The sequence below is a fragment of the Aquila chrysaetos genome, chromosome 1, assembly GCF_900496995.4.
Source record: "Aquila chrysaetos chrysaetos chromosome 1, bAquChr1.4, whole genome shotgun sequence".
Lineage (NCBI taxonomy): Eukaryota > Metazoa > Chordata > Aves > Accipitriformes > Accipitridae > Aquila > Aquila chrysaetos.
The window spans coordinates 40,427,802-40,442,914 of NC_044004.1; the positions used below are offsets into that span (position 1 = coordinate 40,427,802).

A 15,113-nucleotide genomic window follows, 5' to 3' on the forward strand; every position below is an offset into this window, starting at 1 on the left:
CGTGTATTAAATTGTGCTTGTATGTGTGTATAAACACACAGTTGCATACAAAATGGTACTGTTATAAAGATGTTTTCTAGAATATTATAAGGGTAATAGTGTATATTTGCTGTTAGATCCAGATGATACAGATATATGAGGAGGAGGGAAATGAAGAGTCATATTCTTAAATGTGCTGATACAGGAGGAGGGGGAGAGCGGGGCGGGGGGTGTTGGGGGGAGAGAGAGAGAGAGAGAGAGAAAAAGACAGACAAGTAATACAGCATAAAGAACCCACAGGCATCTGGGCTTTCCCACTTCAGTAGCAAATAGGGGGAATTATGGGTTGGTGGTCTGCTTTCCGTTAGGAGGACACCCCTCCATCTGTTTTCAGTACAGCCTGTTTCCAATTTAAAACACAGATTTCAATACAAACCTCAATTTCTTTTCTCCATTTTATATGCAAAGTGAGGCTTATGAATCGGTGTCATTGCCATAAAGGCTCAGACCAAATTTCCCCCCAAAATTCACAGGCTGTTCATTTGAATACCTGCTTACAGTGGTACACAATGGGCAGCTTTGAGAAGAAAAATTGATAATCTTCACGGAAGAGTAATTTGAATGAAATTACACTTGACAGCCTGTCTCCAAGCAAACAAGGAGAGTGAGGGAGCCTTAGCTAAGCTCTGAGGACTTGCCTAAGCCTCTGCTGTTGGAGCTTCCCAGGGAAAAAAAAATCCACACTTTTTCCTACATCTGACTGAAGCTTTTGATTAATTCTCTGTAGCTGTTTCTAGTGAAGAAAGGTAGCCATGGAAGAGAATATGGAAGAGGGACAAACACAGAAAGGTATTGTGATAAAATTGCTTTCTCTTTGCAAGGAGATAATTATTTTGCAGTTCCTTATTTGCTTTAGCAGCATGCTGTAAGGTTAGTGAATATCCTTATGTGGCAGATGGGGAAAGATGGGTTTTTTTTATACCATTTACTTAATTTGTCTCTCTGCAATAGCACCTAGCATTAATATAGTGACTGTCATTTGGTATCTAGTATTAAAAGAATCTAAATAGCAAATTTTGCATCTATACTAATAAAATTGCAAGCATTTAATGCAGCCTGCTTCCCAGACCAGTCTTTGTTAACCTTCATTTATTTCATGTTTTCACGCTTGTCTAGCTGGGTCAAGGGAGTCTAGTGTGAACTATGAGAGAGCTACTCACACAATATTTGGAGCCCGTTGCAGTTGGATATCTAACAATGTAACCAGTATTTACACCTTGAATAAGGGTCCAGACTGAACAAAGACATGGGCTATATTTTGTATATATTTAGGCAGTATTGAAATTTCCCTCTGTCTTTTTTCCACTTTTATTTTGCGATGTGTTGAAGCAGCCTTTCTATAGTTCTAATATTTGCATTGTACAGATTTGCATTTTGCTGAAATTCATTTTGCACGTTGCAGCTGAAATTGCTTTAGCAAGATGTACACAGCATGTTCAGAGCATTTCTGTTCCACTGTTTCCGGTCAAGTTGAAAATAACTGAACGTTATGGGATGTGTTAGCACTTAAAGGTGCAATTTAAAATTATCGAAGACTGTTTATTAATTTGTGGATGTCTGAGAAATACAGTGGTTTTAGTCTTTTCACTTATGTGTTATTCTGTACAAGCAACATGACAGTAGTGAAAGGAACCAAGGTTTATTCATTTTAGTTTACTGCAAGCACAAAGGGTGATGCTAGTGAACATTTGCCATGTTAAGTCATGTATACTTTTCATTTTGCATTTATTTTGAATTCACTTCCATTTTTGAGGAGGATTTAGGAACTCGCCGAATCATTTAATATAAATTGCCTGTAAAGGCATATTTTTCAGTGCTGATGCCATACTCTGTTTTTCCGCTCCCTGATCAATCTGCTTTCTACATGTAAATGTCATGCTTTCTCATTATAAGTGACCCATTTAGACAGAATGCAGCTTTGAATTGTTTATGGTCTTGACTTGATCTAGATGCACAGTAGCTAGTCATGAGAAGACTAAAGGACGATATATGTGCCCCCTCTGTATGTATACATACTTATGTTTATAGATCAATAGATTAGTGTCTGGTTGGTGATTTCAGCAGTTTCTTCAGCTGAATTTTATTATTTGCAAATGGCAGAAATAATGGGAAAGTACAAGACAGTTCAGGGGGTTTTTTGTTTTGTTTTTCTTTTCCCTGAAGGTAAAATCAATACTTTAAATAATTTGAACCATACAATAAGTGTGCTTTACATTTTGAAATTGCAGACATGCTTTTTTAAATTCTAAAATGCATTTTTTTCCTTTCAAAAACAAGTGAATTGGACTGTTTGACCACTGAATCAAAATACTTCACTGTTACTGAATGATATTGCTTGAAGAAACAGTGTGAAATTCAAAATCCCTAAATTCTTATTAGAGAGAAAAAAATCAGAGAAAAAAGTGAATAATTTTGTATATTAAAAGAATATGTTGTTATTGATAAATTGTGTCCTCATTGTTCATATGATAAGCAGTTGGATGACCAATAGCCACTCAAAATAGTGTTATTAATAGTGTGATTACAACAGCTAACACTACTTACCCCCCACCCCCCATTTACAATGCCATGTGTTCAGCCTTTCTCCCCTTTAGTGGTACGCAGCTGTCATCACAGACAGTGACAGGAGAATGTTATGAGCTCACAAATAATATGTATTTTTTCTTATTTGTGTGGAAGGGGATGCTGCTTAGTTGATGTGACCATACCTGCGAACCTGTCATGTCAACCTGTCGTGTTCCCACTTTGGATTATGGCAACTTTTAAAATGTATTTAGGGTTTGAAGAAAATTTGCAATGCAGGGGGAAAATGAAAAAATATTTTCATTTTTGAATTTTTGGGGGTGCTTGAATGCAGATATTGGAATTATAGGGAAGTATAGGGATGACTATGAAAGCATGGATCTCTTTAAGCTTTCACTTTGCACTTGAAAAATATTGACTGTTATTAGTATGACTTGATACTTCTCTTTCATAGTTCCTGGGTTTTTTGCTTTCATTTAGCATGATCTATCTATTATGTGTTTAATTGATATCCATAGTATAGTTCCAGGTCATCTGGACTAGTTTCCTAACTGTAGTGTTCCAGCAACTTTAATTGTAATTCATATATTCTAATTTTTGTCCTCCTACCATGTTGAGTGGAACTGTTTCTTTCTTTCTTTCTCCTCTGCTTTCTACAAAATCAATGGGAGTATAAATTGTCACTGCTTATCAACTCCTGTGCTCTTCACAGCAGATGCTTTGAACCTCCCACTGAACAGCATTACGTCTTGCTAGCAGCCATGATGGAAGCGAATAGTTTCATATTGATGCATTTCATAAATGCAATAAAGGTAGCTCTAATAAAAGGCTTGCAGATTTGGAAGTCCTGTTATTTTAGAGAATTTTATGCAATAGGATATTGATAGCTGCAAACATAATTCTTACCATAGTGGTTCCAAATAATGACCTTCTGCCTTACACAATCTCTGTACAGTCTAGTGTTTAACACTTATGATTTGTTTGTGGCTCTATCTTGGAAAATTGTCAGCAGGGAAATATATTACATCTGTTTTCTGAAAATAATGAATTACTAGAGACTATACAGTTCAAAGGACACGTTCTAGCCCCCCCCCCCCCCCCCCCCATTTTCTTTCTATTGGCTTTGAAAAGTGTGGTTTCTTCTTGGCATCAGTATCCTTAATATGGTCAATTGAGATAATGCTGTTGTCCAGCAGTTTTCATATGTAAAGCTGTAAAAATTGAAACCAAGAATAATTTGTATTAATTCATTTTCTGTTTTAAAGTATTAGAAGACTTGGTCATCCCCCTGTCCCGTGTCCCCTTTTTTTTCCTTCATAGCACATTTCCTAAGTTGCAAGCCAGTCCAGTTTGGGGAGGACGTTTCAATGGTTTTTGCTACACAGCTGTCTGTAGCTGTCCAAGAACTGAAAGTGTGTAAAAAGTCTGGCTGAAATCTAAGCTACATGTGAACACTAAAATACATTCTAACAAAGTAAAAAGTCATAACATCTCAGAAATATTGACTTGTTCACAATTTCCATAATACTGACATTATGCTACATGCCTAGAACTGTAACATACTAAGAGCTTTGATTGCAAATTTGCTGTCTGGAAAACCCACGATAACTAAAGCCTGTAATTTATTTGACTGGTTTATTTTTCAAAAATGATCAGCTCCACTTAGAAGCATAAGTTTCACTGATGTCTTTAGAGATGCATGCTAATTTTGAAAACCTCATGCATAAATTTGCATGTGTCAGTGGTAGGTCTCAACTGCCAGTGTATGAAAGACAATGACGTCAAACTGTTAGCTTTGCTATGTGGAAAAAGATATTGGTCCAGTTCCTGCAGAACAGGTTTTCCCTCTGTGAAAGCATTAAGATTGCAATGATGTTCCCAACCCCATTCGTCCCAATAGAAAACTTTTCAGAGGGCAGACGCTGTAATTTTTTGCATTGTGTGGGACTTGGTACAGTGGAGTTTAGGATTATTTGCATCAGATATCGATTTCACAAAAAAGAAATATTCTGTAGCACAGCAAGACATACCACTTGCACTAAATTGAAGATAAATGTGCCCTTTTTACGGTTCATCCACAACTTCATTTTGTAGTTTGAATTCCTTTATAAAATAAACTCTTGGAAATGGATGGAGCATCTGTGTTTGTACAACAGCAAACATGAGGAAGAGCTAATTTTACTTAAGCTCTCTTGGCTCTGGTATACCTAACAAACATACATAAGGTTACGCTGGTAGGATAGCAAAAAAAAAAAATCTATAATATTATCGTGACAAGAAATGGTTGAATACAGGAAAATAAATAATGAGTTAGTATTTGGTCTGCATTAGTGATTTAAGTGGATCTGCAACCTATTATCAAAGCTTTTTTGTTTGTTCCACAGCATGCAGTAAAGGAGAGCTTTAAGCAGAGTTTTAGAAGAAAGTCATAAGGAGTCTAGGATGCTATCAGTAATATGTACACACAGCCTCTGCTTCTTCAGCCATGAGAGGCTGAATTGCTTCCTCTTACTTCAGTGCTTTTTGGAAAATGGCAGACTCTGAGTTAGTAGGATACTATAGACTAGATGAAAGTGATGATTTTTATTTCATATTAAGAAATAAACCAACAGCCAAATAGTCAAAACACTGCTGGCATCCTTTGCAAGTTAGTCTTCTAAATTTTTTTATTTAGCTCTAAAAGAGAACAGTTGTCCGGTTTCTTATTTGACTATTCTTAGAAGGCTGGTTAAAATAAAAGTGAGCAAATCTCAATATTTTGTACTTTGATCTTGTTGGGTGACTATACTTGTAAATAAAGCTGAGGAGTTATTTTCTGTTCTTTAATGTAAATGCCACAGTAAGTGTGAGCCACACTTGTATCTTCAGTTAGATCTAACAGTGTTGTTAGTACTCCATCTAGTCTTATAGGACCCCTGAAGTACAATCAGTTTTGTGAGTAATTTGGAAACAGTTTTAAAATTTGGCCTTATAAGTAGGAAGTAGCAGACATTTGCTGGCTGATTTTTTCATACAAAACGTGGATTTGCAATGCTTGATTCTTAAAGAAAACAAGGTGGGCAGAGGTCATCTCTATTTCCTTTGGGAATATAATCTTAGTGCTCAAGCTTGTGTTCAGATTGGATTTTTACAAGTTCCTTTAGAGTAGAACGGTCTTAACTTTCATCACATTTCTTGTTGCCTGTTCTTAAAAGTGTGCGTGTGTGTGTGTGTATAGTGAGAGTGTCAGATAAAATACTCACTCACTTGACAATCACAAAGTCATGAACGGAGTAAATAATTTTCCTTCTTAATCAATGTTAAATATGGAAGTAAATTTTAGCATCTGGTAAAGTATCTCACTATATTTCCTGCTTAATACTCCTTAGTAGTTAATCAATAAGGTTTATTAAAGAAAAATGCAATAACATTCAATATGAATTTGAAGTTAATTGTTCTAATATTGTAAGAGTTATTCTCCTTTATGTAGTAACTACAGACTACCTTACTTAATATTCTTACATTAGGAGCAGGGAGTTCCAGAGCTGTAATTTGAATATATGTTATTATCCAATACATTAGGCTTTTATTCACAGATAATGATGTAAACAAATTTAGTCTTGCTTGCTTACTTAATCTTTAACATGTCTCTGTTAATAGTAGAAAACTTTGTATTTCTTACAGGCTTAACATCATACTAGTCATAGGCATGAAAATCCAGCATTAATAGGACCTAATTATACTCATATATATATATTCTTCCAGGGCAAAAAGTATTCCAACTGCCCTAAGGCAGATGGAATCCTCAATTCAATGTGTGAGAATTTAAGTCTTCATGGTAATTTTGACACTTGTATGTCAATTTCATAAATAAGCTATTTTAGAAATAAGGTATTTCATAAATAAGAGATGTAAATGTTTAGAAAAAAGTGTTGAATATATTTAAACTGATTATACTAATTCTTGAAAAATACTGTATCAAAATAGCAATATAAATTTATAAAAAGCTTTTTCTACAGTCTGTGAAAGTAAAGGCTCTCTTTAGGGGAAAAGGGGTATTTTGGGTTTCTAATTACTCTGAAAAAGTAAGCATTTAGTAATGACAAAACAATACTGCAGATATAGAAAAAATAAATTTGATTCAGCTTAGTGCTTCAGCTCCTTATAGAGAAAGATTGAGGGACTGATATATCTAATATCTAAAAATTATTTATTTTATATTGTGACTATGCATTCATTTCTGATAAGCACCTTAAACAATTTTAGCAATGCGATTTTTAACCTGTTTGAATTGCCTGCCACTGCACTAAAATTCAAGATGGAAGAATGGATGCAATGCCTCTGGCCTCACATAATGACAATGTTTGCTTTCTTGATACAATAATTTTGAACTGTTATTTCTCCCTATATAAACAGGTGAGAATATGCTCTTTCCTCCTAATAGTTTTATATGGAGGATTAAATAGAAAATAAGAAAAAAAAATACACATTTTTGGGCTGTTCTGCTTCAGATTGTAGACACTGTGTATGATTTTATAAAAACCATAAAGCACATAAGCACCTGATGGCCATTGAAAATCAGAATGTAAAAAAGGCAAAGGTGAATATTGATCTTATATCAAATATTTTGTCAGTTAATAGTCCACTTGACAAGTCTATTTCAGAAGAATTTTCAGCCAATTCATGCAACAGAAATGCATAATTCCTGCTGATATCTTATCAGATGACTGATTTCTGAGACAGGCCAGCAAGTCCCACACTGATGTGTTGTCACAAATCTTTTGCTTCGGGGGGCAGGGAATTAGAGAGGCTTCACTTCCAGCATGTAAGGAATGAGAAATAAGTCTTGTCACTTCGTCAGCTGCAGAGAGATCAAACTCAGAGCATCAAAATTGTGAGGGTCAAAGATAAACACCAAATAGGGATTAACTATCAGAACTGTGAATTTTTGTACACGTACGCTCTAGGCCCTTATGAAGGAAGGCCACTGACACAAAAAATAGCTTAAGTATTGTCGTGGTTTAACCCCAGCCAGCAACTAGGCACCACGCAGCTGCTCACTGACTTCCCCCCACCCCCACCCAGTGGGATGGGGGAGAAAATTGGGAAAAGAAGTAAAACTCGTGGGTTGAAATAAGAACAGTTTAATAGAACAGAAAAGAAGCAGCTAATAATGATAATGATAACACTAATAAAATGACAACAGTAATGAAAGGATTGGAATATACAAGTGATGCACAATGCCATTGCTCACCACCTGCCAATTGATGCCCAGTTAGTCCCTGAGCGGCGATCCTCCCGCTGCCACTCCCCCCAGTTTATATACTAGATGTGACGTCACATGGTATGGAATACCCCTTTGGCCACTTTGGGTCAGCTGCCCTGGCTGTGTCCTGTGCCAACTTCTTGTGCCCCTCCAGCTTTCTTGCTGCCTGGGCATCAGAAGCTGAAAAACCCTTGACATTAGTCTAAAGACTACTCAGCAACAACTGAAAACATCAGTGTGTTATCAGCATTCTTCTCATACCTAACTCAAAAACATAGCACTGTACCAGCTGCTAGGAAGACAATTAACTCTGTCCCAGCTGAAACCAGGACAAGTATTCTGTTAGCTTGTCCATGCCAACTCTCATACTACAATACACTAGTCTCAAGAAGGCTGAATTTTCCCCCTCTAATATTTTAATCTCCTTCTTACTAGTCATCATGTAGGACTTCAGTAGTCCTCCCAAAATTTACACTGCAGCCATCTGGGACAGCATTGTTCCAAATAACAGTTGCTAAAATATCACCAACTACTACTAAGTGCAAGGATTACTCTTCTCTTTACATTTATAATACCCCTGATATTTGCACTTGGACAGTATCTGAAAAATTTTTATTTGGTTCACGTAGTGAAAGTTTCATATTTTTTTTTCCAGTAGTGATAACAGTACAACTGTACAGCAAATAAATATCACAATACATTTAGTATCAATTTTCACAAAAATCTGTCTTTTTAATGTGACGGGAGCAGTGCATTTGCTGCAGTTCTGCTATAAAACTAGACTTCAGCAAAAGGTGGATTTGCTGCACTTCTGGCCCATGAGCTTTGCAGGAAGGTGCTACTGCCAAAGTGTAAATAAAACTCAAGTAAAATATAGTATTTGCAGTTCCAGTAAGCATTCCTCACTTATAAGTATCTTCCCATTTGTACCGCAAGAGTGTGTTTTGTTTTTCTTCCTCTTCCTAAAAAAAAAAAAAAAAAAAAGTAGCTCTCTGTGGCTGCTGTCCTGCTTCTCAATTTTCTGTGGAAGCACTTTTTTTTGGCATCTGGAAGGTGTGGAAATGAAATTCTACAGCATTTTTTAATTTCTTCTGGGAACATGTAATATAAGATGACAAGTGCTGCATGTTTATTTATTAAGTTATAGCTGGTCACATCCTACTTCTCAGTCTGCCACAGGATGATTTTATATAGGTAAAATTGGACATTAAGGAATTTGAAGGAAGATTATAGTAGCATAGTGAAGTGATTAAGCAGAGATTGCTTTGCAGTAAGGCACAATGGGGAAAAAAGTAGAGATGATTGTGCTGATAAAGGTTGAAGAGAGGCAATATAATGAAAAGAAGAAAGCAATAAGCAATGTAACTTGAAACACCTTTGGAGGGGTTCAGAAGCTTGAAATTGATATGGAAATAGAGGAAGACAATATTGGAGTTGAAAGAATGAAAGATACTAACATTTGGTCTTTCAGACAAGACCTATAGAGGGCCTTGATGGAAATTTTAGGAGTTTCTTTAGAAATAAAATGTGTGTTTTAAAGTAGAGTGTTTTTAAATAGCTTCTAAATCTTTACATTTTAGTCTCTCAAGAAAAAAAATTAAAATCTCTTATGGTGTTGATATAATGATATAAAGTTCAGTAATTTTAAACTTAAAAAAACCCCAACCAAAACACAAGTAATCTGAACAGAGTAGTACTGGGTTGATATTTGCAGATTGATGTTGGCAAATAAAGCATTTGCAAAGTTTTACATAAAAAGTTATTAGAACATAAATTCAGAGTACCTTTTAAAAATAGTGAACACGTAACTTAAACACATTTTTTTCCCTCAAGTAAACCAGCATCCATGCTATGTTCATGGCTACTATGGTAATATTGTAATGTTACTATGGTAATGTTACTATGGTAATATTGTAATGTTACTATGGTAATGTTACTATAGTAATATTGTAACTGTGGGCAGTTTCTAACTGTTTCTAACTATTCTGAAGTTATGTATAGGTGATGGAGAGAGGGAGAGCAAGTTTCGCTTTATCTTAAAGCAATGAGAGATAGGAAATATTCTCTTAGTTGGAAGAGGAAAGTATATCACTTCATGTTCATGGAAAAAGTTGACCTGCTGGCCTAGTTTCTTGGGTGAAGGAAGCTATTACTGTGTACCCTTGCCTAGCAAGGTGATGTAGCCAGTGTGGGAGGCTCCACAGTGCAGTGTCACCCTCTACTACTGGTGAATCAGTTTAGCTTTCTTTACGTAATTCATCAAAGCCTGCCACCCCCTGATTTCCCACGAAATCTTCTCTTACTCTATTAAGCTGTATGCAATAGTGAGCAGCTGGCATAATTTTAAATCGATTTAAAAGCCTTTAGAAAACAACCATGGGAAGAGCTTGGGGTGTCTCTTTGCAGCTCTCAAGTGAGGACAAATTTGGCTGTAGCTAAGAACATAGGCTTGCATATTTTTCTACAAGAGTAGATCCTGAGCTTCTGGTGTCATGGTTTTGATTGGTATCTCAGGGGGTAGATGAGGAAACCTATCCAAGCCAGGTACTCATCCCTATGCTTGGATGTCACAGAGTTCTGTTCCTCACCTCTCCAGAAGAAAGCCCATACATACATCCTGTCATGTTCTACTTTCATCTGCCAAATTTACCCTTCTATTGCACATCTCACTTCAAACAACCCTTGACTTTCAAAAGATCTTCTGCTCTGATATATTGCAAGTTACCAACAGTACCTTTAATGCTTTGGGACTTCCTAATACTTACAGGCTAGAATCTGCAGGCAGAAGTAGATGCTGTGGTAAGTTTCTCTAGTATGACAAGGAGAATCTGGACTGTGGTGGGCAAGACATTGTGCAGGCTGCTGAAGGTGAATCCTCCAAATCTGCACTAGAGGTGGAAGACTATGGAAAAGTTAGCACTGTTGCTAGTTCTGTTGTTCCTGTTCTATCAGTAAAAAAGTCCTAGGTCTTATGACTGTTCTTTAACATTTCACATTAGTAAACTTTTGCAGTTTTGGGTGGTTTTCTTTCTGATATCTTTTGGAAAAAAAAAAAAAAAAATGCCCAGACTCTAGATATTGTGGTAGCATATAAAGCCCCAGAGAAACTTGCAGACAGTCTGTTTGTTAGCTTATAGAAGTACACTGCAGAGATTAGTAAGCCTCCCATATTTCAGGGTTTACTTGGTCATCTCCTTGGTCTTTTGGGAAAAGTCAAGTCATACATTTTGACCCATAAAGCCCAAATGGCCTGAGAATATGATGTGGGAATTTATGGAACACCTTGAATTTCATGGTATTCTAGGTATGCTGCCAAAACCATCTGTGCATAGCCTACTGGTAGAGCCCTCTCTGAATAATTTTTATATGTTTTTGTGGTTTGTGATAAGCATTTGGTAATGCTACCAGGAACTGCAAATTTTGAGGTGTTCCTATTGGATAAGGGAGAATTAAATACACAGTTCAAGTAATATAAAACAAAGCATCCACCCTTCCTTACAAATACAGGAGGATTAACATTTACTTACTAGAGAGGTAGAAAGACATTTGTTCCAGAGGGAGGCATACTCTTGATCTTACTTGAGGAATTGTTTGTGGGTTACCTAACTAACTTGACATCATTCAGTGGAGGATTGCCTTCCCTGTTAGTGAATGGCAATAGACAAGCTAAAGTTAACCTTTCCAGTAAAATTTAATCCTTGCCTTTTACCAGTTGAATACCATATTGTGTCGTCATGTCATATGTACAAAGTGGTTTATATTCAGCAACTTCTTGCTCTTTACTGGCCTGCTTGTTCTGTGACCCCTGTGGTGAAGATTATATCTCCAGCTCCTTTTTTCTGCATAATTTATTTACCATGTTCATGGCACAACTTGGAGGCTGGATCTGGTCTCTGAGATGCTTACTTTTGATATTCTCCCTTTTCAACGGAGGAGACTGGTAACAACTGAGCAGAAGGTGCTGCTGTCACTTGGAGCAAATGCTTCTGTGCCCTACCTGAGTACAACATTAAACAGGTCAGGCAGATGCACGTTAGAAGAAAGGGGATGCAGTAGCTGCTACTGGGCACAGTGAGCCCAAATTCAACCTCTCTGGCTGTTGGATTAGTCCATTGTGAAAAACCTTAATTGAGCACATGTCCATGAACAGATTTTTATTTTTGCTGATAATGATAATGGTAAAATCAATAACGTTTTGAATTCTGCATATGGCGCAAAAGAACCTATAAACTTTTAAAGATGGTGTTTTTCATAGAGATTATATACCAATAAAGAGCATTCACTTGAACTTATGGGGGTAGTAGGTTGCTAAGTCACTGTAAATAGTAGCTCAATATGCATAACTGAGGATGAAAGTAAATGTCTGAAATTGCCTTGAGAAAGGGACCATTGATTACTGGCCACTGTGTTGTTCATAAAGGTATTCAATTATATTATTGAATGTTGTATTATTGATTTTTAAACTGAGTAGCTTTCGTGCGAAATGCTTCCCACTTAACACGTTTTGCCTTTGTTCATGACCTGTTGATAAACCACTCCTATATAGAAAAGGAACTTAAATTTCTAGCTGAATGACACAAATACAGTTATTTTCTTTCTCATGAAATAGTCTGAGTATTAGATGTATAAGAAGCTTTTCCTATTTGTTGTGATGCTTCAATATAGCAGTACAATTGTCTTCAGAGACTTTCTCAGCCTTCTAATTTCTTACTGAGAGTTGACCACTACTTCTGATCAACAAGAACTTTTAACATTATAAATAAGCATAACTATGCTTTTCACCCTGCCTTTCTTCTTAGTAGTAGGTTGCAGTTCCTTATAAACACCTGCAGATTCTCTTTGTAGTTCTCATGCTATTCAAAAGCACCTTAGTGCTATGTTACTTAACTAGATGGCTGTATGGAAACAAAACAGTATCTTGTTTTCCAAGTGTTCATAATTAGCTTGAGATCTACTCCTCTAAGCCATAAAACTTTTCTTTTATTTAGTCTTGACTATATCTGCTGCATAATACTTCCCTTTTGTTGGAAAACTCATAGTCCTAGTAGAGTATTAAGGACCACTTTCATTCACACTACCCACCAATGCTGTAGAAATGAGTAGGATTTGCTTGTAAATGCATATATCGCCCTTGATTTTAGAGTAATAGAATGCTTCTAAAATTATAGACATAAGTAACTTCAAAATCTGGAAAATCAATGACCGAGGCTCTGATCCTGCAAAGACTTATATGTACCTATTTGATGTCATGCACTGTGAGTAATCCCATTGGGTTTGTACCAATTATTCACATAAACAAAAAGGAAGCACATGCAACAGTCTTTAAGATTAAGACCTAACAATGTCATGGAGTAATTTGCATGTAGCTGTCAGGTTTTTGGCAGGAAATCTGTGAGAGGGTATGATGATGCAATTTAATAGGGTCTGAGAGGAGACTGGAAGGAAAGTTGAATGGAGTTTGTTTATCAGCTGGGGTTTTTTTGTTTGTTTTGCACGGTATTACAGTAGATTAATATGCTTTGAGGTCTCCTGTGGCTGTCTGCAGGTTCCAAGAAATAATTCTTTTCTTCTTGGCTGTTTTACTTTCCAAGGGGTTTTGTGTGTGTTTTTCCGTTGAATTACTAGAATATGGATTCACTCAGACCAGGGTATACTGGACCTTCTAGTGGTACTGAAATATTTTGCTAGTGTGTCTTGTTCACATGCTTAAGCCAAGCTGATCATCAAATTTACTGTGCAGAAGGAATTCTCCCCAAGGCAGGGTACTAGTGACCTTCTTTTTACCTTTTCTCTGCAACATGTTCATGGTCTGCTTTCTAAGATTATCTGGGAGTTTAATTTCATTAAATTCCTGCTGCTAGTGCAAGGACTAACACCGGTATTATCCTTCTCACTGTCCTCTTGTAACGAACTATAGATGAGACTTTTGGTCTTTTAATGCAGGTCTGAAGCAGCGTGTTGGGTAGATATTTGATAAATCCTTCTGAATTGAGGGTCTATTACAAGGCTTTCTGTTACTACAAGGCTCTGAGCTCTGACAACGTCTAGTGTGAACACAGAAAATGGGCATTTGTTTCTGAGATTTTTGCCATATAAACTGTGCTGTTTAAAATCTTAAAGGGGAAAAAATATACTATCATGAGCTGTGTGTAGAGTTTGCAGGAGTATCTTCCAGTTTTATAATACTATTCTGTCATACAGATAAAATCAAAAAGGTGCTTATCACTATAACTATCCTAAGAGTTTAGTAAAACATGTATACTACAACCACACCCATGGCATGTGGCACAAAGACCAGAAAATAAAAGGTAAATTTATTTCAGCTGTTCAACAGCATATGGAGGCTACCATTTCTCAAAGATGTCATCTTTCAAAATTATTCTAGATTTACGAACATTGTTCACTAGTGAAAACACCGGAGTAATTACAACCCAGTGGTGAGTAGGTCTTTTAGGTCAGCTGTGTTTATGCTAATGGTTCAGACAAGATATTTTTTTCCCCCTTCCCCATCTGGTACAGTCATCAAATATTTAAGACACAGGGGTACCTGTTATGGACATTTAGGGTCTTTTATCAGCTTTATGGATGTGTTTGCATATGGGGACTTTCGCTGTTAATATTTTCTTCATTTTGAGCTGTTACACGTACCCATACCATCTGTATTGCTTGTGCTTCCAGCAAATATCCTTCCATTATTACCTGCCATATCCCCTTCTAGAAGGTGAAAACATGTACTTTATTGCGTATTTATTGACAGCCTTAACTTCTAAAATCCAGTTCAGGCACCTCTGCCTTTCTTGAATGTGATTGGAATATGCAGATTTCAAGACTTTAAAGTACTTGTAGCTAGCTGTGGGTGTGTTTTGTGAATATTATACACAGCCAAAGAGCTGAAATATACTTTTCTTTCCCAATAGGAAAGTACAGTTATGTCCACGCCTGGGGAGTTACCTTTTAATGCATGGTTGTTCCTACTTGTCTGTCTTGATTTATTTCTCATATTGTTTTATGTTTTTTATTATTATCTTTTAATGTTGACTTAACTAGATTTGATGTTGCTGCTGCAGTTGCTAAATCTTGTGATATCCTCTGGGATCTCATTTTTCTCCTTTGGTTGTTCTTGCCCACATAATTCCTGATCTTTTTTTTGAATGCATACAAACTCTGTACCTCAAGCTGGAAAGATGGACTGTCTACTACTAGAGGTCTGAAAGTACTGCCACTCAGGAATCGCTGATCTGTAATCATTCCTCTAATCTAATATCCTGACAAAGCGATAGACTTCAATGTTGCTACAGAATGTGGC

General features: G+C 36.5%; 1 protein-coding gene across 1 annotated transcript in view; it reads left to right on the forward strand.

Annotated features, from left to right (window-relative positions):
- Positions 1-262: 262 nt before the first annotated feature.
- GPM6A (glycoprotein M6A) overlaps positions 263-15,113 on the forward strand; it is a 128,296-nt gene continuing 113,445 nt past the window's right edge. The window contains exon 1 of the mRNA XM_030023424.1: positions 263-828. Coding sequence (XP_029879284.1) covers positions 792-828 — 37 coding nt within the window. The 5' untranslated portion in view covers positions 263-791. The remainder of the gene's footprint in view (positions 829-15,113) is intronic.